A 25,081-nucleotide genomic window follows, 5' to 3' on the forward strand; every position below is an offset into this window, starting at 1 on the left:
GTGAGTGAGTGAGAGAGAGAGAGAGCAAGCAAAGGGGAACAGGAAAAAGAGGGATGAGGGAGAGAAAGAGGTTGTCTCTGGCACAAGGCTAAGAGCAGACACGCACAGAGAGGTCTTTAACCAGGCTAAGATGCCTGAGGGGCAACAACACAGAGCTGAGGAGATGTGGGGTAGCCTGCTAATATGGAGACAGATGAATGGGTGCAGGGTTAGCTAGCGAACCAAATCCCATATCACTCTGGCCTACACACTCGGAGAGAGAGAGAAAAAAGAGACTAGGGAGAGGGATAATTACATTTTTAAAACAGCTCTCTCAGATACTGTGGTTTTGTTTCAATGCGGAGGTGCCTGGGGCCATGGAGAGATGGATGAAAGAGAGACCCCCCATTGGAGGAATGTAGGCTAGGCAGCAGGCACTGTGTCACTAGGCAGGCCAGGCAGCAGTGTGCTGCAGTTCAGTCACTGTGCCACTCACTGCCTCTCTCAAGGATACCTGGAGCAGTGCCCTGAATCTGCAGTCAGACAGACCGCTAACTAACACAGCCACAGTGTTCTCAATTAGGAATATACACCCTACATAGCAGGCACCTGTTCTCTCACCCCAGTCCATCCACAGCAGCCACCGACCCAATGGGGGACATCAGTAGGGCACAGCAGGCTCTTCATCCTCCTCCTCATCTACCTCTGACGCCAGCAACTCTGAGTGTGCCAACTGCTAATCAAGCCTAATCTCACCACCGCCACAGCACAGACGCTGCGACAGCTCAGCTATTTCAAAACCAAGTATCAAGAAGCCAACCTGCGAGAAGCTAGGAAAGTGTCTGAAAACACAATAAACCTCCACTCAGTCAGCCAAGCGAGCTCAGAACTCACTCCACAGCCCTCAGAGCAGAACTGAGTCGCTGACTTTTGACCATGTTAAGAGGTTAATGATAAATCTAATGACAAATCCAGTACTAGGAAGCAATGGAAGCATAGCAGGAACAGGCTCATTCAGAGGCCTTGATAACACACAGCTGCTCCCACCACCAGTGAATGAACCAGAGACACCAGCAGCGCAGCACTGAAGGCCCCGGAGCCGTCAATCATAATTCATCCTACTGAGCCAAATTTGTTTCCCTTATGGAAGTACATTCACTAGGACTGACACTATAGACTGATGCATGGAGCTGCTGAGCTTATAAAGCACTCAGTCTGCACTGCAGCCAGCCAGCGAAGGGCAGGTCATAGTAACGTACAGGCCTCTCAGAGCTAGTTTGGCACGGTATACCGAAACTTCTGTACTTTTTCGATACTAGAACATGAAAAACGGTTCGGTACTAGAATTTGTGTTACTGTCGGTACTTCTGTCAAATGTTTCTCGGGTCGTCTACTGATTGAGAGAGGATCAAGTCTCTCAATCAGCGCAGATGTCCACTTATATCGCTAGATCACCGTGCCTGCTCCACTTACTCATTGCTAGCTCTAGCCTGTCAGGAGAAACCACTTAACTCACTGGGAGTCTGGGCTGCATCACCACTTATGCAGCACAGAAGTTAAAACTCTTGAATAATGCAACACTGCCGAAACTTAATTAATGTTCCCAAAACAATGTCCAATACAGGCTAGAACACTTTACAATGTAAGAAGATACCGGTAGCTTCCAGATTTGTAGGCTAACTCTCCTTGCTAGCTTACAGCTGAAGCTAACATCAATTCACTACCCTAGTACCTTGTTTATGCAAACCATAATTCAAATATTGCTGATTGACTAAAGCTTTTGGTGACATTCACTTCGTCCCCCCATGTCTCTCCCAGTCAAGATCATCTTTGCTCGAGCCTCGATTTGACTGTGTGAATGACATCATGGGTCTTAGAGACAATGTGCACTTCTATAAAAAGAAGAGATTGCTTCTTCCATGCAAATGTTGTTGATCAGTAAAATAAAATAAGTTCCAAATGGAAGGGAAACAGATAGTTTTTCCATCTGTTGCCTCATGAAATCACCCAAAACAAGCTAAATAACTCAATGCATGCACACTTCTCTCTCCTACCGAGACTGAAAAATAGAAGCTATCTCAAGGGCATCAGAATGTTAAACAGCCGTCACTAACACAGAGAGGCTGCTGCCCACATACAGACTTGAAATCATAAGCCACTTTAATAAATGGATCACTAGTCACTTTAATAATGCCACTTTAATAATGTTTAAATACCTTGCATTACTCATCTCATATGTATATACTGTATTTTATACCATATATTGTATCTTGCCTATGGCACTCGGTCATTGCTCATCCATATATGTACATATTCTTATTCCATCCCTTTACTTATATTTGTGTGTATTAGGTAGGTGTTGTGGAATTGTTAAGATTACTTGTTAGATATTGCAGCACTGTCGGAACTAGAAGCACAAGCATTTCGCTACACTCGTAATAACATCTGCTAACCATGTGTATGTGACCAATACAATTAGATTTATTGAATATGCATTAATCTGTATTGTGAATAGGCCTAGGCTATATCTTGATTTACCCAGTTTATTAATAGAGATTACAATGAAAATAAATTACCATTATGTTGCTATGTAGTTTTTTTACCAAACATCAAATTGATTGTATAATTGATTCATTAATGCATACATTCAAAAATCTAAAAGTTTAAATTATTTAAAAATGTAAAATATTTGTCTGGATCATGTGCCATTATGTGACTGGCTAATACACCTTCTTATTTTGGTATCTTTTTGCTATCAAGTATCATAATGGTATCGAGTATCGTGATACTAAACCTGGTATCGGTATAGAAATCAAAATGATGGTATAGTGACAACACTACTCAGAGCATGGCCCTGGCTGCTGGCAGTGTGATTTAGAACTGAAGCTTTCAAGTTAGAAGACATTAATAACAGCCTGAGCAACATGCATCATCTTCTCTAAGCAGTGTATGATTAACTCCTGACCATCAGGTTAAAGCCACGGAGATCAAATCAAACGTTGTCACATGCACCGAACACAACAAGTGTAGACCTTACTGTGAAATGCTTACTTACAAGCCCTTAACCAACAGTGCAGTTCAAGAAGAGTTAAGATTTTTTTTATTATAGTAATAAAAAAATTATAAAAAGTAACACAATAACGAGGCTATATACAGGGGGTACCGGTACCGAGTCAGTGTGCGGGGGTACAGGTTAGTTGAGGTCATTTGTACATGTAGGTAGGGGTGAAGTGACTATGCATAGATAATAAACAGTGAGTAGCAGCAGTGTACTAAACAAATGGAGGGGGGGGGGGGGGGCATTGTAATAGTCCGATGGCCATTTGATTAATTGTTCAGCAGTCGTATGGCTTGGTGGTAGAAGCTGTTAAGGAGCCTTTTGCTCCGGTACCGCTTGTCGTGCGGTAGCAGAGAAAACAGTCTATGACTTGGGTGACTGGAATCTCTGACAATTTTATGGGCTTTCCTCTGACACCGTCTATTATATAGGTCCTGGATGGCAGGAAGCTTGGCCCCAGTGATGTACTGGGCAGTACGCACTACCCTCTGTAGCGTCTTACGGTCAGATGCCAAGCAGTTGCCATACCAGGTGGTGAAGCAACCGGTCAGGATGTTCGATGGTGTAGCTGTAGAACATTTTGAGGATCTGGGGACCCATGCCAAATCTTTTCAGTCTCCTGAGGGGGAAAAGATTTTGTCATGCACCTCTTCACGACTGTCTTGGTGTGTTTGGACCATTATAGTTCGTTGGTGATGTGGATACCAAGGAACTTGATACTCTCGACCCACTCCACTACAGCCCCATCGATGTTAATGGGGGCCTGTTCGGCCCTCCTTTTCCTGTAGTCCACGATCAGCTCCTTTGTCTTGCTCACATTGAGGGAGAGGTTGTTGTCCTGGCACCATACTGCCAGTTAACTGACCTCCTCCCTATAGGCTGTCTCATCGTTGTCGGTGATCAGGCCTACCACTGTTATGTCGTTAGCAAACTTAATGATGGTGTTGGAGTCGTGTTTGGCTACGCAGATGTGGAACAGAGGCAGTGGTACAGCTGCTCACTCAGGCTGGAATTCATATGTATCCACCCTGATAAATAAGAGTGGTTTACAACTAGCTGTCAACAGCCTTGCTACACCTCCCAGGGTTGTGTGATCTTGGCAGCTAAGCATGTCATGCCACTGTCAGATACAATCACTCAGCTCAGCCTTAGTAGTTGCCTATTGGAATTTGCAAATCTGCAAACAATGCAGATGCAAAGTTTGGTAAGCAAATGACGGCACAAACAGCAAACCGTCATTCCTTTACCAGACTTCGCATCTGTACTGTTCTTAAATTAAATGTGTTTTTGTCAAATTTTCACTGGAAACTGTCAGAGTATGGTTTGTTTAACTTCGCAATCATTGGTTTTTGTTTGACATACTTTTTGAAGTACAAAATATGAGTCCCAGTTGAATTGCTGTGCAAAATTAAATATGATAACACTTGACCAGGCCACATCATCAGTATTATACAACAGATTGAACCTTTGACAGACATGGTAGCAGTACCTGGCTGCAGCCTGACCTCAGGCCAGTCAGTCTGTTTTCACAGATTAGGGAGCGGCTAATCTCGGCAGTTTAGCACAGGGGAGCCACTTAACTGGCGACTGTCACTCTTCCTCATGAGGTTGCCTTACTTCAATAACCAGCAGCGGCAGGCAAGCTGCTGCACGGTCATCACTATCTGGCCATGCTGCAAAAGGACAGTATGAAGATGCTTTTTACTTTACCCCAACCTCTAACCCAAAATTAAGAACAAATGGGGTAGCTCATGTTCTTGCTCATCAATTCTGAACATAGGCCTAGGAATTTTGTTCTTAGCAGCATGGTCATCTATTGATTACCCTACAGCCCATGTGGAGTCTACCCTCCAATGCCTTTCGGATTATCTCACCAGAAAAAAAACAATACCCTTTAGATTTCAATGGAGATGACAACCAGGGTAGAAAAAGAAACATGAGGCTATTTACTGGGACAACACACACCTATAGGCAGTAATGAGAAGAGACTGTAGGCCTATCTCTGTAAGAAATTAACAGGATTAGGCCACGGCGAGTGGTTTGTTTTTCTTTAGGCTGTAAACCTAGAGTACCACAACAGATCAAAGCTGGAATCCGAAGCGGGGGAAACTGCTACGGCCATACAACAAAGATGTCAGCCTACTTCAAACATCATTGCACGCGCAATAGAACAGCAGAGTACGTACAATTTTTTTAACCTTTATTTAACTAGGCAAGTCAGTTAAGAACAAATTCTTATTTACAATGACGGCCTTCACCGGCCAAAAGCTAACCAGGATGACGCTGGGCCAATTATACGCCGCCCTATGGGACTCCTGATCACGGCCAGTTGTGATACAGCCCGGGTTCGAACCAGGGTCTGTAGTGACATCTCTAGCACTGTGATGCAGTGCCTTAGAGTGAGGCGCCACTCGGGAGCCCCCTATGATTATTATTATTTTTTTAATTCACGATGCAGAATGATCCTCTGCCACGTTTCAAAAACAAACAAAAAAACAATCACAAATGTGCCTGGGATGACCAGTGGCGCTGTTTCAACAATGCGGACCTCACCTTTAAGAGTTTGGATTAGTTCGGCACTAGAATTTTTGTTACATCTGTCAAATGTGTCTCACGTGATTGAGAGGATCAAGTCTGTATCAGTGCAGCCCCTTTATAGCCATTCAATGCTGTCTGAGCTGCATTACCTCCCCACTCACGCTGCACAGAAGTTAACACACTTGAATAATGTAAAACGACAAGTAGAAATGTATCAACTTGATGGCCATTGTTTTGATAACAGTAATGCAGGCTAGAACACTTGTACAATGCAAGACAAAATCGGTAGCTTCCAGCTTTAACTGTAGGCTAACTTTCCTTACAGCTACATTCACTACCCTAGTACTTAGTTTGTGATAATATGAAAACCATAAAACAAAATATTCTGATTTCAAAGCTGACGGTCACCAAAAACGTTATTAAATTCACGTTGTCTCCCTCACCACCAAAAACAAATTATCTTCATCTTCCTTTGCCTCCCGTCTCATTTTCACTAGATTCAACAAAGGGCTTGCAGTTGACGTATAGTATAAAGCCTTCTGGTGGCCATGTTGGGAGACCACCGCATTAATTCTTCTGACAACAACAGCTGAGTGGCTACCCCAAACTGCATGATAACAGTGCCCAAAACTAGTTGATTCATCACCACGGTCATTTTATGTGCAGTGTTTGCCTGCTCTAAAAAGACAGGATTGTTTTTGTTTTTTAGATTACCCGCAATCATGAAACACCAAGGAGAGAAGACTTAAAAAAGTGAATAAACGTTTTTGCCCGTCAAGACCTGAACCTAGACAGCTGTCAGTCCAGTGTCTGCTCTGATCATTTCATCACTGGTAAGTCTGATTGATTTGCGAGTTTAGTTTAGCTGTTATGCTAACCAGGTGTTAACAACAAGACTAAGTTAGCCAACATAAGCTAACTAGATAGCTTGTAGTCTAGATATTAGCATGTGCCTCTTACATAGTCGGCGCATGAGTTTCAAGTTTTGGGGAAGCTCTTTTTTTCCACCATAAAAATGCACCTTTATAATAAAGCATTGCATTCATCTATCATCACATTTGCAGACTAATGTAAGTCTACTATTCCTAATGTGATGAGTAGATTGGATAGTCATAATTTAGGCTATTAATGAGCGCGTAGTGGCATAGGCCTATAGGCTATATCCGCTATGTTTCTTTCCTTTGCACAAGAAAAATGTGGCCTTTGATAAACACTTCATGCAATTCTACTACACTTTATATGACAAATCACAGAGTACCTAGGCCTACTCTGCTGACACTGACAACAGATCAATAAAAATGAGCTTTTCTTGAATGCAACCATGTAATCTATGCCTATGAAAAGGGGATTCACACATTTTACAATATGATGTCCATCTAACCTGGAGGAGGACATTATTGTCCAAAATAACTCGTGGCACTGACCCAATGATAATTTGTTGAAAACTTTATAAGGAGGGTAAATGTATGGACATTACAGCATAGGACAAATACCTCAATGGGATATGACAACCTGTTGTGTTGTTGACTATTGCTTGTTCCAGCCAAACAAAATATTTTATCTGTATATGACACTGAAACACTTAAATGAATTAAACACAACCAAACAATCAAGAGCCCTGATGGTACAGGTGACCTGAAGAAGTGATATTCTAACAGCAGGTGTGCTTTTTATTTGTTTATTCACTATAGGTTCACCACCTGACCTCTTTTAAGACACCCTTGTCGACTGGATTCCCACTGTGAAGATGAGCAATGCTGCAGCAGCCTCAGTTTCTACTTCATCCTTTTCCAGATATGGAAGGAGACATCGCTCAGACAAAATGGTTGTCATATGCTGTGCCATTGTCAATCTGAATGATTCTGGTGTGCCATTTGAGGAGAGAACACATTCACCTTGTTGTCATGACAAGTTACCCCTTAAACTGTATGGATATATAAAATCTAATTTGGAATAACATGTAAAAGACTATTTATGATATCATAAACAGACTTACTTTAATAATAGGCTATATTGTTGTATGGGTAAAATTAAAAGTATTGTGTGTGTCATTTCTGCCTTGCCCCATTGAATAAAACGTATTTCTTATAGGCAAACTATATATTTATTTTGCAATTTAAACACATTTAGCATAGACAATGTAATTGTTGTGGTAGTCTTAGGCAAACCATCTTCATGGTTTCAACCATCTTCACCAACCTTCAAAAGTATCTGGCATTGAACATGGTAGTAGTTGTGTGTATGTTTTAAACAAAGGATCCCATCAGCTCCTGCTTCCAGACATTGCACTGACAAGGGTTGGATTTGCACTGAACAATTTAATGTCAAGGTGTGTACAACGTCTAGTATAATAATTAGCCACATACATTGTCTACTGTTATTATTTTAGATACACCATGGTGCTAGTAGACATTAATTGCAAAACTGTGTTGTGACATGTGAATATATTTAGCATAGTTTTATCTAGGGTTGCACATTTTGGGGAATATTCAGATGTGGAAAATGTCCAAGGGAATTAATGGAAATATATGCAAATTAATAGTAATACCATTTAAATGTAGATGGTTTTTGCATTTACCATATCATATGGAGACAGAAATATAAACATTTTACCTTATCATAAGTAGACATAATTGCAAATGATTAAATCCTTCCAATAGAAATTTTTAAAAACTATTTAGTTACGAATTTAACTTTAATTAAATGATTTGACTCTTCACATGGGATGATTTCACTGAACAACAAAAGGGAATGTTGAACGATCCCCAATGATCCATCTCATCTCCAAAAAAAACATTTAACATTACAACTGTAAAATGATAGTCTAGGACCTAAAGATTTGGTTGTCTTCCTCTCAGTCTTCCATGTCTTCTTATGGAACATCCTCAATGTCCATCAGACTCTGAGGCCTCATCTTCACTGTCACTTTCCAACCTTGTTGAGGATGGCTCGTTGTCGGGCTCAAAAAGCCTCAAATTTGCCCGGGTGGCCACCAATTTTTCAACCCTTGTATTGGTCAGCCTGTTGCGTGCTTTGGTCTGTGTGTTCCAAACAAGGACCAGTTGCGCTCTGAGGCGGCTGATGTTGGTGGGATTTGGAGGATGATAGAGGCAACAGGGGAAAGAGCCTCAGATCCACAAAGTCCCTTCCACCAGGTGGCTGATGAGATATGTTGGCATGACAGCCATATTGCATCTCTATCCCAAAGCCCTTGCTTGGAAGTGTACTTTGCCAGACTGCCAAGAACCCTGCCCTCATCCAGGCGAAGGTGGCGAGACACTGTAGTGATGACACCTTAGGCCTTGTTGATCTCTGCACCAGACAGGATGCTCTTGCCAGCATACTTGGGGTCCAACATGTACGCTGTGGCGTGTATGGGCTTCAGGCAGAAGTCTTCACGCTTTTTTTATGCATTTCAGAACTGCAGTTTCCTCTGCTTGGAGCAACAGTGAAGTGGGCAGGGCAGTACAGATTTATTCTCTTACATCTGCAAGCAGAGTGTGAACATCAGACAGGATGGAATTGTCTCCCTCAATCCATGCAATGGCTACTGCTATAGGTTTCAGGAGTTTCGGGCTGCTTACCACTCTCCCCCAAAATACATCATCCAGGATAATCCTCTTGATGGTGTTGTCCATATCGGCAGACTGTGATATGGCCATTTCTTGGAGAGACTCCTTCCCCTCCAGGAGACTGTCAAACATGATGACAACACCACCCCAACAGATGTTGCTGGGCAGCTTCAATTTGGTGCTCTTATTCTTCTCACTTTGCTTGGTGAGGTAGATTGCTGCTACAACTTGATGACCGTTCACATACCTAACCATTTCCTTGGCTCTCTTGTAGTGTATCCATTGTTTTCAGTGCCATGTCATCCTTGAGGAGCAAATTCAATGCATGAGCAGCACAGACAATGGGTGTGGTGTGAGGGTAGGACTCCTCCACTTTAGACCAAGCAGCCTTCATGTTTGCAGCATTGTCTGTCACTAGTGGTCCAAGGTAATTGATGACTGCCTTCAGCTCATCTGCAATGTAGAGACCGGTGTGTCTGTTGTCCCTTTTGTCTATGCTCTTGTAGAATACTGGTTGTGTGGTGGAGATGATGTAGTTAATCCTTGCCCACGAACATTCGACCACCCATCAGAGATGATTGCAATACAGTCTGCTTTCTCTATGATTTGCGTGACCTTCATTTGAACTCTGTTGAACTCTGCATCCAGCAAATGAGTAGATAAAGCATGTCTGGTTGGAGGGGTGTATGCTGGGCGAAGAACATTCCGAAATTTCTTCCAATACACATTGCGTGTGAGCATCAGAGGTGAACCAGTTGCATACACAGCTCAAGCAAGACATTCATCAGCATTTCTGATTCCAGGAGGACCATGAGCTGTTGCTACCGATAAGGTGTCTGATTCATCATTTTCACCTCGAATAGAAGTAGAGGGACTTTTGTCAGAGGTTGCTTGTTGTGAGCGCTGAGGGAACTTTATGCACTTGGCCAGATGATTCTGCATCTTTGTTGCATTCTTCACATATGATTTGGCACAGTATTTGCAATTGTACACAGCCTTTCCTTCTACATTAGCTGCAGCTGAACCTGGACGGTTCCGACCTAGAATATGTGGACATCTATAAGTACCTAGGTGTCTGGCTAGACTGCAAACTCTCCTTCCAGACTCATATCAAACATCTCCAATCCAAAATCAAATCAAGAATCGGCTTTCTATTCCGCAACAAAGCCTCCTTCACTCACGCCGCCAAACTTACCCTAGTAAAACTGACTATCCTACCGATCCTCGACTTCGGCGATGTCATCTACAAAATAGCTTCCAACACTCTACTCAGCAAACTGGATGCAGTTTATCACAGTGCCATTCGTTTTGTTACTAAAGCACCTTATACGACCCACCACTGCGACCTGTATGCCCTAGTCGGCTGGCCCTCGCTACATGTTCGTCGTCAGACCCACTGGCTCCAGGTCATCTACAAGGCTATGCTAGGTAAAGTGCCGCCTTATCTCAGTTCACTGGTCACGATGGCTACACCCACCCGCAGCACGCGCTCCAGCAGGTGTATCTCACTGATCATCCCTAAAGCTAAAACCTCATTTGGACGCCTTTCCTTCCAGTTCTCTGCTGCCTGCGACTGGAACGAATTGCAAAAATCTCTGAAGTTGGAGACTTTTATCTCCCTCAACAACTTTAAAAATCTGCTATCCGAGCAGCTAACCGATCGCTGCAGCTGTACATAGTCCATCTGTAAACTACCCACCCAATTTACCTACCTCACCCCCCATACTGCTTTTATTTATTTACTTTTCTGCTCTTTTGCACACCAGTATCTCTTCTTGCACATGATCATCTGATGATTTATCACTCCAGTGTTAATCTGCTAAATTGTAATTATTCGATTTATTGCCTACCTCATGCCTTTTGCACACATTGTATATAGATTCTCTTTTTTTCTACCATGTTATTGACTTGTTTATTGTTTACTCCATGTGTAACTCTGTGTTGTCTGTTCACACTGCTATGCTTTATCTTGGCCAGGTCGCAGTTGCAAATGAGAACTTGTTCTCAACTAGCCTACCTGGTTAAATAAAGGTGAAATAAAAAAAATAAAAAAAATAAAAAAGTGAAATGTCTCCACACATCAGATAGTGCTCGTGGTATTTTCCTGTAAAGATTAGGAAAAAATGAGTAAAAAAAACAACAAATAGAATTCCATGTACAGATAAATAGTTATGCAGTTAGATTAACCTTTTCTCAATACAGGGGGTGCTGTTTCCACTTTGGAAAATATCGTCTCCAAATTAAACTGCCTCATACTCAATTCTTGCTCGTACAATATGCATATTATTATTACTATTGGATAGAAAACAATCTCTAGTTTCTAAAACCGTTTGAATTATGTCTGTGGGTGAACCAGAACTCTTTCTACAGCGAAAATCATGACAGGACATGCGAAGGTCAGAAAAATAGTCTCTGTTCTCAGATCAGTTTAAAGCTCTGTGTGTGCCCTATGGATCGAAATGAACTGCACCCGCCTTCCCCTGGATGTCAGTAACCAATGAGAAGTGGAATGGAGTCTCTACGTATTTCTCAGAGTTTATAAAAGGCAATGGAGTGACATGTACGTTCTTTTGGACGCTCGCCAAGGCGCAAGAGAGGACATCAGAATGGCATGTTGAATAGCTCTTGTTATCGGGCTAAGATATATCCGTCTGTGATTTAATTCGATATAGGTGTTAGAAACATCATAACGAAGTTATTTGAAACCGATTTATATCAGTTTATGCGAGTATATTGCTATTTTCGGAATTTTCGTAGTATTGCGTTTGAGGATTTGGACATGTGTGTGCCACGTAGCTAATGTTAGCTGCTAGTTCCGAAGTTGAAGTGGACGTTTTACAACAAAGCAACGATTATTTTGGACAAAAGGACACCTTGCCCAAGATTCTGATGGAAGCTCGTCCAAAAGTAAGAGCTATTTATGATTTTATTCCGTATTTATGTGGAAAAATGTAAACGCATTTTTCGGCCATTATAGCGGCACTAGTCTGGCTGTAACGCACACTGTATGTCTAGTAACGTTAATTTTAAAAATCTAAATCAGCGGTTGCATTAATAACCAATGCATCTTTCATTAGCTGTCCAACCTGTATTTTTTTAGTCAATCTAATCGATAAATAATCGTAAACTTAGGTGCCCTTCCAAGATGGGGCCGGCCAGAATGCATGCCATGTTTTGACTGATTACATAGCATAACCACGATTTGTGATGCTAAATATGCACATTTTCGAACAAACTCTATATGCATTGTGTAATATGATGTTACAGGACTGTCATCTGAAGAATTCTGAGAAGGTTAGTGAAAAAATGTATATATTTTGGTGGTGATAACGTTATCGCGCTTTTTGCCTTGAATCAATGCTGGGGTGATGTTAGCTCATGTGGTATGCTAATATAACGATATATTGTGTTTTCGCTGTAAAACACTTAGAAAATCTGAAATATTGTCTGGATTCACAAGATCTGTGTATTTCAATTGCTGTACGCTGTGTATTTTTAAGAAATGTTTTATGATGATTAATTAGGTAATACACGTTGCTCTCTGTAGTTATTCTAGTCGCTTTGGTGAGTTTTGTGATAGTGGCTGCAATGGTAAACTATGATTTATACCTGAAAAATTCACATTTTTCTAAAAAAACATATGCTATACCATAAATATGTTATCAGACTGTCATCTTATGAAGTTGTTTCTTGGTTAGTGGCTATATATATCTTTATTTAGTCGAAATTGTGATAGCTGCCCATGCAGGAAAAAAATAGTGGAGAAAAAAAAGTTGTGTCTTTTGCTATCGTGGTTAGCTAATAGATTTACATATTGTGTCTTCCCTGTAAAACATTTTAAAAATCAGAAATGATGGCTGGATTCACAAGATCTGTATCTTTCATCTGGTGTCTTGGACTTGTGATTTAATGATATTTAGATGCTAGTATTTACTTGTGACGCTATGCTAGGCTATGCTAGTCAGCTTTTTTACTGTGGGGGGTGCTCCCGGATCCGGGATGAGTACCAAGTAAAAGTTAAACAACTCCTTTGTAAGATACATGTTTTAAAATGAAACATGTATGGAAACAGGTGAATTAACACTCCTCAGTTAGCAGGCTCAAGCAAGCTAAAAACCACATGGTGGCAAAAACTAACTAGCAGAAATGGTTAACAAGTTAGAAATGATTTAAAACACACTTTGCCGTAGGCTACTATTTACTAGTTAACAAAATAATTATGTATGTCATATAAAATATATTCACCCCACCCAGTATTGTAATCAAGACTTACCAGAAAGCATGTAGTCCTTGGCTCACAGACAGTGTAGTAGTGTGGGCTCACTAGCATCTCATTAGTGTGCAAGATCTTGAGAATCAGCTGTACATGTGATGGAAGAGTGCACTGCACATATGACGGAAGAATGCACTGTGCATGCAGAGGGTTGCAATTCCATTGAATTGGGGTAGTTTAACCAAAATAAGCCTAGAATTGCCTTGTGTATCCCACAAAGAAGGTTCACTGTTATAAGCTAACTTTTTGATGAATTTAAGCAAAATTCCTGGGCTTAACTTCCCATGGAAAATTTCTGGAAAATTTGCAACCCTAGTTTTATCTTAGAATGGTATATTTCACCAGATGTGTTGGCGGGTGGTCAATTTGAAAGGCTCTACAATGCGAGCATTATATTTGTCAATAAAAATGGGCAAAAGTCAAGTATGAGCACATGTGCGAGTTTGGGTTAGAAAAATGCTGCAGTAGCTGTTTTCAAAGTATTTCTGTCGTTTTTCATAGCTGCTAACTACACAAATAAATTGGAATCCTATATCCAATCTCGCGCAGCAACACTGCCTGTCAAGGAAGCCGTGGGCAATGAGTGAAGTGCTGATAGATAACATTTTGGAGGTGCTACGTACAGGCATAAAAGTTAGTCTAATTTACTCGAAAGTCAACAAAGTGAGACTGTTGTTTTTCAACGTTGGTTTGAGTCTGCTGCTTCAACTGATAGTCAGATCCCAAATCACAGACACAGGTTTTAATTTTTTCACAGACACGTGAGAGGACTCGAGTGGCCCATTACCACGTCAACCTCCCGACTTAAAGGGGCAGCTGAACATATTGTCTCTGATATTTTCATTAAAAGACAAGTCAAAAAGAAAAAGTATGAAATTGAGCAATATACCACATTACTTCTTACTAATACATTTCTTGTTTTAGAAACATTACAAACCATGGTCATCTGTTTTGTGTTGTTTTTCTTTTATGTAATTATGTCCCAAAAATATTTTGGCTGGTAAAAAATCTGAGTGACTGGTAGATCTTTTTTTTTTATTTATCTACCTTCCACAGTGGCTGGTGGACCAAAAAGTTAATTTTAGGCCCTGATCAGTATCATAGTGAACATTCTGGTATCGTGACAACACTGATATGAATGGTTAGTGAGATCAAGCAGATATTAAATATGTATTATATGTGGTGGACTTGTCATTGACTAGCCTACTGTTTTCCCATTGGGACTCCAATACATTCTGTTATTTGAACTTAAGACCATGAAACCAGTCTGACCAAACTTACCAGTTTGGTTGACTCATGAGCTGTCTAAAGAACACAATAAATATTGCTCAGTGCAGAACATAGGCTAGGCCTAGGCTACTCCTCACCCTTTGTTCTATTGCATTTGTCGTTGTAATGTTCCTCTGCCCCTCTTACATTTAAACTCAGCATTTAGCCTACAGTAGGCATTTAGCCTACATTTTTTGTCAAGCTTTGATAAAAATCATGAACTTTTTTACATTCCTTCAGATTCTGCAGAATGACAACTATCAAACACATTAAATTTATGAGAATGAAAAAAAATCAATCACAGTGACCTTGAGTGACCAAGCAGAGACGACACTAAAGACTTTTTGAAGATAGTCAAAATAAAGGTGAATGATTGGCAAACATTTCAAAGGTCAGTGAAGCATAGTAAGTCTCTCCAGACTTCACTCAATCAACTCCCTCTTTACAGCTCTGAAATACACTGAGAATACAGAGATTCACAACATGTATATTTCTTATTCCTCAAACACACTTCCCTCTGCTCTTAAGGGAATATTCATGACTGTTTGGACTTGGAGGACTGTAGTTGAGAATAATAGACATTAGAGATTGATTGACAGATACTAGGAAATGCAGAGGAAAGTTGAATGGTCTGGATCAGTCAGGTGTTTGTTCTGAAAGACAGAGAAAAAGTGTTTTTCCCAAAGCCAGACCTTCCTCCCTGCGGGACTCAGTTGTGACAGGTCTTAATTGGGCCTGGGCGGTATACCGTATATCGGGCTATTTGGGAAAAGCCATGAGATGATTTTTACATACCGTCAATATCGTCAAAACAATTTCCTGGATTTTTAAAAATACATTTCAATATTTGTATTTACCTGCAGTCGACTTGTGTAATACTTTAGGAGATAAAGCAGGTTGCCAAGAGTGCGCAAAGTTGTCATCAAGGCAAAAGGTGGCTACTTTGAAGAATCTTAAATATAAAATATATTTTGATTTGTTTAACCATGTTTGGGTTACTACATGATTCCATGTGTTATTTCATAGTTTGTGTCTTCACTATTATTCTACATTGTAGAAAACAGTAAAAATAAAGAAAACCCCTTGAATGAGAAGGTAATATATATATATTTGCCACTGCTTGACAAAAACATTTTTGGTCGGCAAACAGGCGATCGACCAAACAGTCGACTAAATGTTGTCAGCCCTGATCACAACTTTGTTCATTTGCACAATTTTTCTCAATCACTCTCGCTTGTAAATGTCCACACTCAAAGAAAATAACATTCGGTACCTACTAGATATACTTGTATAACTTTATGATCTGGATTTGCAATTAGGTTTGTTCGTTGTCGCTCGTTAGCATTTAGGTAACAGTGTCAATGTGAGTTCACTATTAGTTTGTGATAATTTTGTTAGCATTTTGGTAAGAGGCCCAACAAGCTTTTCTTGCGTTTTTAGCGCCCCCTTTTGCGCTATGCCGTAAATCCCAGTATGAGAGAAAGATGATATGACAATATAAAAATCTGGATACCAGTCAAGCCTAGTCCTGATCTCTTCCAACCCGTTAGTGGAAATCTTGGATGTTTCTGTAGTCGTTCCTAAGACTGTTCATAAATGATTCAATAGTAGGGTTCCAAATAAACAACCACTGCAGGTACACATTTAATTTCTCTTAAAATCAGGACATACAAATGTACATTTACATTTTAGTCATTTAGCAGGAGCTCTTATCCAGAGCGATTTACAGTAGTGAGAGCATACATTTTCATACTGGTCCCGTGGGAATCAAACCCACAACCCTGGCGTTGCAAGCACCATGCTCTACCAACTGAGCCACAGCAAATGTTGTTTCCTTTCCCCCAATCTAATCAACACACTTCATTAGTAGACTTGCTGCACAAACCTGCACTTCTACAGTATGTCAGCTTAATGGAAATGGCCATGGCCAAACTGAACTATAGACCACAGACTTGATGTTGACTCCTAAACGTCACAAACACCAGCTAGCATTAGCCTCAGGCCACGCAGCTAGAGGTGTGCCTTACTCCATAGTCCCAGGCACTGACCTGAGCACCCAACACAGCATCTAGCCTGTGCACCTCGGCCAAGATGGGGATTATAGCCTGGCCGAAACACAGCATCTAGCCAGTACACCAATGTCAAGATGGGGATTATAGCCTGGCCGAAACACAGCATCTTGCCAGTACACCAATGTCAAGATGGGGACTAGATATCCCTGCTGGACATCACACTCATTACCGTATGTCACCGTTGTCATACTTATTTATTTACCCAGAAGTAGGTCAGTGCTGACTCTGCATTAGGTGAGGGGCCTAGTACTCTGTTTGACAAAAAAATTATATATGTTTTTCTACTGTACTTGACATCATGAATCCAGAAATATCAAGCCCGTTCTGTGAAAGAACACCATCTAAGCCTAAATTACTGACAATGGCGCTCTGAGGCCTGTGTGAGGTGGGGATAAAGACGACAGCTGTATGCCAGCTGCATTTTATCATGGCACACATTGTTTGAAATGCTAATTGCCTGGGGATCATGGCACAGTGCTTCTTTATACTGCCAGATGCTTATCTTGGTGCTGTACCAAGCTTAGGGACGTCACACCCACACCGGCCGGCCAGCTCACTGGCAGGAATAGGAGTGGACTGAGCTGACCCTGATCTTAAGGTAAAGACAGATAAGTACACTGAGTATACCAAACATTAGGAACACCTTCCTAATATTGAGTTGCACCCTCCCCTTTTGCAGTCAGAACAGCATCAATTCATCTGGGCATGGACTCTACAAGGTGTCAAAAGAGTTCTACAGGGATACTGGCCCATGTTGACTCCAATGCTTCCCACAGTTGTGTCAAGTTCACTAGATGTCATTTGGGTGGTGAACCCTTGAACTGTTAAATGTGAAAAACCCAGCAGCGTTGCAGTTCTTGACACAAACTGGTGCGCATGGCATCTACTACTGTACCCCGTTCAAAAAGCACTTCAATATTTGTTCTTGCCCCTTCACCCTCTGAATGGCACACATACACAATCCATATCTCAAATTTCTCAAGGCTTAAAATCTTTATTTAACCGGTCTCCTCCCCTTCATCTACACTGATTGAAGTGGATTTAACAAATGACATCAATAAGGGATCATAGCTTTCACCTGGATTAACCTGGTCAGTCAATGTCATGGAAATTGTTGTTAAATGTTTTTTTACACTCTGTGTTTATACACTAGTTAACATCAGAATTATGGGTAATATATTATTGTAGCTCATGTATGATATATGTTATTCTGGTCACTAGACCTAGGCCAGGCCTATAAGCCTATGAATCACACAGGAACAGACTAAATTACAGTATGACTGTCTGGAATTGGCAAGTCTAACAGGTACACAATAATAACAGACAACCATGGGAGTGGCACGGAGGAAACTGTTACATAAGATCAGGCCAGGCTGCTCTCTCTTCTGTTCCACAGCCTCACCCACAGAACCAGTCAGCCCTGAGCCCTGCAGGCCTGGCGAGAGAACTGGGGCTAGCGGAGCTGCACCCTGCCAGGGAGATAATGACAAACTGTCATCCTAATGGCAACACTAGACAGACAGAGACCTGCTAATGGCTGTCTAGTGTCACCTAACCTGTATAGCACAGTTCACACCTACGCCCAGCTATTCACAATGGATTTGAGATTGCCGCATCTGGCACAGGACTTGATATCCATACCAGAGTCAGGTCAATGGCAGAGGATTGAAATGCCACTGACTGTGTAGTCCATTGCTGAGCAAAACATAAGCCGTGTGTGGATTTTCACTAAAGCTGTGGTATTAAAATGATCTGAACAAGTATTATTGACTCATTTGGCTGACAACAATAACATACAATGAGGTATTGCCCTTAGTCATTCATTGCTTCCGTTGGTTAGGCCTATGTGGTTTCCAATGTCACTGATGTCAATGTGACTTATAACAATGACCCATCTTTCTCTATGGTATGAAATGACTAGCCTTGTCCTACAGTGTGTGAGCCTTTTCTAAAGGAACGACGTATTGTTTAATGTGAGCTTCATGAACACATTTTCAACATAATACACTTCAAGGCAGGGCAGAAGGTGTATTTCGCCCTGTGGTATTCATTGCGATAACTTAGGCCTAACTTCTTCAGGAGTTGGCAGATCAGAAATATTTTGAATAGCTGTGTCTCTTATTCGAGGGCTTGACAACTTCACTAAATGCAGTCCAGTACGAGCATTGAAAGAACTCCAGCATATGAAAAATAATGCCTGAAGGCAGGTTGCTTGTTATCATTACAGAGGCTCTTTGAGAGTTTATTTACAGTCGGAGTGCTACCTGAACTGCCCAAATCACACCATCAAGGAGGTAGACGATTGAACGTGCGTAGATGTAAATGACATGGAAATTTAGACTGGTTTAGTTTTCTGATAAGCTGGTGTCCAGAGAAAGTGAGTAGGCTGATTGTAAAGCTCAGCCTGTACTTCAAAGAACACACATTGACTTTCTAAAATAGACTGTCATTTATTAATGCAGCCTAGCTAAGACGTGCTTCTAAATTCTGATGCATTAGCAGAATCACAGCAATAAGTTGGTATTCTATGGAACGTTGAACATGGACAAGTGTTCGAAAGTAGGCTACACTGTGGACAGGGGTTAAAGATAACGAGTTCAAAGCTATCCAGTGTGTTTTGAAAAGAGGAAAATCACATGCCAAGAGGTCTCAGCTTGACTCAACAGGGAAAAGGACTTTGTTGAGTGAGTTTCCGATGTGGCAGTCATTGTTTCCCCAGAGCTTTACCTCCTAACAGCAGCTATCCCAGTTGACCCTGACCCCACCAACATTCACAGCAAAAACATGGAGAGGATGAAGTGACCCTGTGGTAAACATTCCCTCTGTCTTTTCCTCTCTCTCACACACACACACAGTTATCACCAACAACACTTGCACTTATTTACCATTGTTCCCATGGAGGCCACCTGCTGTTTTAGGTCAAGGAAGTTGTTTACACTGCATCTTAGAAACATTTATAATAAAGCAAATTCTCTCTGAATTGTTGTCTTGGCTTTTTCCATTGCCTTTGAGGTAAGCCTATACTCCACCAGGGAATGGAGAGGGCAGAGCGCAAACAGTCTCAGGCATTTAAGTGTGTGGTGTGTGAATGCACGCGTACTTTGTGTGTGTGTGTGTTATCCCAGTTAAGGAATAGCCATGCACAGCTCCAGTCACAGAGGAGGTGTGTGATCAGGTGGTCTAGCAGGCTCCTGTAATTAACAACCTCAGCCAGATCCAGCCAGGCATGACCAGAAAATAAACATGCAGCCGCTCTCACACTCAACATGACATACATGCTAACTGGGCACAAATCCAACAGAAATAAGCTCCAGTGAAAATGGACTCTGCAGAATGCCTTTTCAAGTACAGCACTTTTAGGGCAAATGGACCAGGAGCTATTCCTGGCCTTGTGACTGACCATAGCCTAGTGATGTCATGCTATGATACTGGGCTTAAATCAAACTTGAGTTAAGCTGAATCAACATGGATAGGGGTAATGGTTTCAGGATGTCCCTGACATTTAGAAGAACCTTTAATATCAGTCTTATCTTGATATCAAAAACATTGTAAGTTGCATGTTTTATCGGTAAGAACGAAGGGAGTGCAGTGACATTTGCCTGTGTTCTTTCGTAAGTGTGTGTCTGAGTTCTCATAAAAAAAGATGCCTTTTGAACATGAAAATAACAACCACATCGTTTTGTAAGCTTTCAACATAATTTATAGCAGCACGCATCATAGTGAGCAGTGAGCAATAAAAAATAAAAAAAAATAGGCCAACCTAAACTCCCTGCTGTGTAAAGCAGCACCTTATCACTCATCCCCACTTCCTGTCCACATAGGGAAATGCCAGAACCAGACCAGGAGGAAATCCTTCCTTTGCGGCAAACACCGACTGCAGGAGGGGGATGGCCATTGAACATCAATAAGGAGGGCCAGCTATCAGCTACTGCAAACAGACCTACTACTTACTGTCTATTATCTATCCTGTTTCAGAGTCACTTTACCCCTACCTATATGTACATACACTACATGACTGAAAGTATGTGGACAGCTACTTGTCGAATATCTCATTCCAAAATCATGGGCATTAATATGGAGTTGGTCCCCCCTTTGCTGCTATAACGGTCTCCACTCTTCTGGGAAGGCTTTCCACTAGATGTTGAAACATTGCTGCGGGGACTTGCTTCCAGTCAGCCACAAGAGCATTAATGAGGTTGGGCGATTAGGCCTGGCTCACAGCCGACATTTCAATTAATCACAAAGGTGTTCATTGGGGTTGAGGTCAGGGCTCTGTACATGCCAATCAAGTTCTTCGACACCGATCGACAAACCATTTCTGTATGGACCTCGCTTTGTGCACGGGGGTATTGTCATGCTGAAATAGGAAAGGGCCTTCCCCAAATTGTTGGCACAAAGCTGGAAGCACAGAATCGTCTAGAATGTCATTGTACGTTGTAGCGTTAAGATTTCCCTTCACTGGAACTAAGGGGCCTAGCCCGAACCATGAAAAACAGCCCCAGACCATCAGTTGGCACTTTGCATTGGGGCAAGTAGCCTTCTACTGGCATCCGCCAAACTCAGATTTGTCCGTCGGACTGCCAGATGATGAAGCGTGATTCATCACTCCTGAGAACGTGTTTCCATTGCTCCAGAGTCCAATGGCAGCAAGCTTTACACCACTCCAGCCGACGCTTTGCATTTCACATGGTGATCTTAGGCTTGTGAGCAGCTGCTCGACCATGGAAACCCATTTCATGAAGCTCTCGACAAACAGTTCTTGTGCTGACATTGCTTCCAGAGGCAGTTTGGAACTCGGTAGTGAGTGTTGCAACCAAGGACAGACAATTTTTACATGCTATGTGCTTCAGTGCTCCCGTTCTGTGAGCCTACCACTTCACGGCTGAGCCATTGTTGCTCCTAGACGTTTCCATTTCACAATAACACTTACAGTTGACCGGGGCAGCTCAAGCAGGGCAGAAATTTGTTGGAAAGGTGGCATCCTATGACTGTGCCTCGTTGAAAGTCACTGAGCTCTTCAGTAAGGCTATTCTACTGCAAAGGTTTGTCTATGGAGATTGCATGGCTGTGTGCTCAATTTCATACCCCTGTCAGCAATGGGTGTGGCTGAAATAGCCGAGTCCACTAATTTGAAGAGGTGTTATTACCTGGTACTCCCTGTATATAGTCACGTTATTACCTGGCACTCCCTGTATATAGTCACGTTATTACCTGGCACTCCCTGTATATAGTCACGTTATTACCTGGCACTCCCTGTATATAGCCACGTTATTACCTGGTACTCCCTGTATATAGCCACGTTATTACCTGGTACTCCCTGTATATAGTCACGTTATTACCTGGTACTCCCTGTATATAGTCACGTTATTACCTGGTACTCCCTGTATATAGCCACGTTATTACCCGGTACTCCCTGTATATAGCCACGTTATTACCTGGCACTCCCTGTATATAGTCACGTTATTACCCGGTACTCCCTGTATATAGTCACGTTATTACCTGGTACTCCCTATATATAGCCATGTTATTACCTGGCACTCCCTGTATATAGCCATGTTATTACCTGGCACTCCCTGTACATAGCCATGTTTGTATTTTTTTTAACTTGTTATCATTATTTGTTATTCACATAATGTATTTACTCCTTTGTTGTAACATTATCTTTGCATTGTTAGAAAAGGACCCGTAACTAAGCATTTCACTGTGACAAATAACATTTGATTTGCCTTATCTTTACCCACACATGAGGACAAGTAAAACAGAAGTAACAGACTGCCTCGGCCCACTGTTGACCTCTATCTTGACCATACAAGTCTTGACATTGAATCTGCAGTGTCAGCAGGAAAGTACCCTGATATGCAGAAAGTGTAGCGGTAGCCCATTACCCATTTCTGCACTACTTCAGCAATTGTAAACAGTGGTTGTGAGATGGAGATTCGTACACAGACGTACACAGGCGCGTACACAGTGTAAAGTGGTTGACAGGTAAGGCCTAAATGACAGGGGGTTCATCCCAGATATAGGGGTTATACAAGTCAGCGAGCCTGTTATAAGGATTCAAACAAGGTGAGTACATTTCAATGGTCCAACTAGCGTAGGCGTGAAGTGGCTAGCTAGGTAGCGGGTGCGCGCTAATAGCGTTTCAATTGGTGACGTCACTCACTCTGAGACTTGTAGTAGTTGTTTCCCTTGTTCTGCAAGGACCGTGGCTTTTGTGGAGTGATAGGTAACGATGCTTCGTGGGAGCTGATGTGTGCGGAGGGTCCCAGGTAGGGGCGAAGAGAGGGCCGGAAGATATGTTACACTAACATACTGCTTCAAAGTCAGCTTCATGAAAACACCATACTGTAATGAAACAGCAGGGAGCAGGTCTCGAACCCTCGACCTTCTAGCCCGAAGTCCGGCGCGCTATCGACTGTGCCGGAAAAGCATGCTCGTGCAACAGAGTCGATTTCCGCGCTTATAAACCCTGGGTCGTTACAATACGAAGACAGTGGGAGTCGTTTTTTTCCTTCCTAATAAGCAATATTGGCAAACAGACCTTGTCTGCCATGAATGTTAAATACAATTCTATTTTAACTTACTCTGCAAAATGTCCGTGGGTTGGTTCTTAATTTTGACAAAATATCAACAGGAAATTATTATTAAATGCAGTTATCTGTTTGTGACAATCAAGATTTGTTTGCGCAACACCTAAGGCACGTGCACATGACAGAAGTACATGCACACAAATCGAAGTCTTACAGGTGTTTAGTTGACATGGTTATGTGCTCGATGGCAGTACCTGCACTCCAAAAACGCAGGTATATAATTGATATTTTATCTCAAATTTTGAGTACTAGAAGGACCAACCGGTAGAGTAAGTTTAAATGTACTTGTATCCAGCATTCTGGCTTGTAATGAACGTTTTTGCAGTACTTAATTTCAGGCTGTGGCTACAAACAACGCCTATTTTGTTAGTGTAAGCTAGCGATTTAAGTTACATTCTAGTAAGTTAGACAGTGACTATGTTAGCTAGCAAGCCCTTGAAGGACGAAGTTGATAGTTAACAATAGCAGCCAACTTGCATAACAAAACTGGCCATCTAGTTAATACCAGTGATATTAAGCTAAGTACCCTGTTAGCACAAAGCTAGGTGGCTAAAGGTAATGCGTTGGTTTTTGAAAACCTGCCTGCTGTGCTGCTGACTGGCATGCTAATCAGTTAATTTAGCTAGCCGTTCTACAATGACATTGTGGCTTTGCTAGCTAGACAGACGCGCTAGCCACAAGTAATGGCTTGGTTTAACGTTAGCGTTTATATCAGCGTGACGACAAATCAATATATTCGACGTTGTAAAAAACATTGGACTCGAAAGGTATGCACGCATGTTGCTGGCTACAGAGCCAGCTAACGTTAGTTAGCTTGCTTGGAGGCAGGTACCATCAATAACCAAGCAAGCGAGCCACTGCTCGGTGATGCAGCAAAGCTCGTTGACGTTTCACTCACCTAACAGTGACCGGAGGTGCTTCAGTCGGGTCAATACATCCTTCTTTGGGTCCAGAACTTTCTGTGTAGATTTCTTGACGTCTCCATGGCCCCTTCGAGTGAACATTCCGCTGTAAAACGCAATCTGGAATTAGCTACGTCTTTTTTAACATGCAGTCAGCCTATGATTTGACAGTGCCACTTTCCTCACCACCGCTCTGTTCTTGCTCGGCAAACATACGTTTCGCCGCTAGTCACCTCCCTTTTCGTGGTTTTGTAAACACGGAAGCGCAGCTCGTTGCGTGGCCACGCCCCCTGTTGGACGTAACCAGCAAGCACTTGTCCAATGCTTACAATTTTTCACAGAAATGTAATGTCACTGGCTCTGATATGATTATTAAAGTCAGATTCTGTAGTTTCGACAGCCTGACATAGCCGCTTTTGTTTGGTCAACTAAACTGAGGCGAGAGATGGGAGTTGGAGAATTGACAGTCATAATCTTCAGGGCACTTAGCACCACAATACATACTAAATAAATACTAAACACAAAGCATAGTGACTTTATAAAAACAACTGGCTAGTCTGTACTCGCTAGTCTTTCTAGCATCATAGCCTATACAAGCCAGTTGTTTTTATAAAGTAAATATGCTTTCTATCTAGTATTTATTTAATATACATGTATAAGAAGTGTCCTTGCAGTTTTGAATATTAAAGCCGTATTCCACCTTGTACATGGTTTATGGAGGCATATCGTTTGGGGGGGGGCATGTTCCTATGGGGAGGCATTGTCTGATAGAACAGTGCCATTAAATTATGCCCCCCATCAGAACATGCCCCCCTATAGATCCCCACC

General features: G+C 41.9%; 1 protein-coding gene across 6 annotated transcripts in view; it reads right to left on the bottom strand.

Moving 5' to 3' along the window:
* Nucleotides 1–24,477, bottom strand: part of LOC139553716 (ral GTPase-activating protein subunit alpha-2-like) — a 187,003-nt gene extending 162,526 nt beyond the window's left edge. For 4 of the 6 annotated variants that reach the window (XM_071366323.1, XM_071366321.1, XM_071366320.1 and 1 more), the window contains exon 1: nucleotides 24,250–24,477. In XM_071366323.1, coding sequence (XP_071222424.1) covers nucleotides 24,250–24,355 — 106 coding nt within the window. In that variant the 5' untranslated portion in view covers nucleotides 24,356–24,477. The remainder of the gene's footprint in view (nucleotides 1–24,249) is intronic. The other 2 variants (XM_071366322.1, XM_071366317.1) reach the window with 1 other exon arrangement.
* Between the last annotated feature and the right edge of the window lie 604 nt (nucleotides 24,478–25,081).

Source organism: Salvelinus alpinus, chromosome 25, assembly GCF_045679555.1.
Source record: "Salvelinus alpinus chromosome 25, SLU_Salpinus.1, whole genome shotgun sequence".
Classification (NCBI taxonomy): Eukaryota; Metazoa; Chordata; class Actinopteri; order Salmoniformes; family Salmonidae; genus Salvelinus; species Salvelinus alpinus.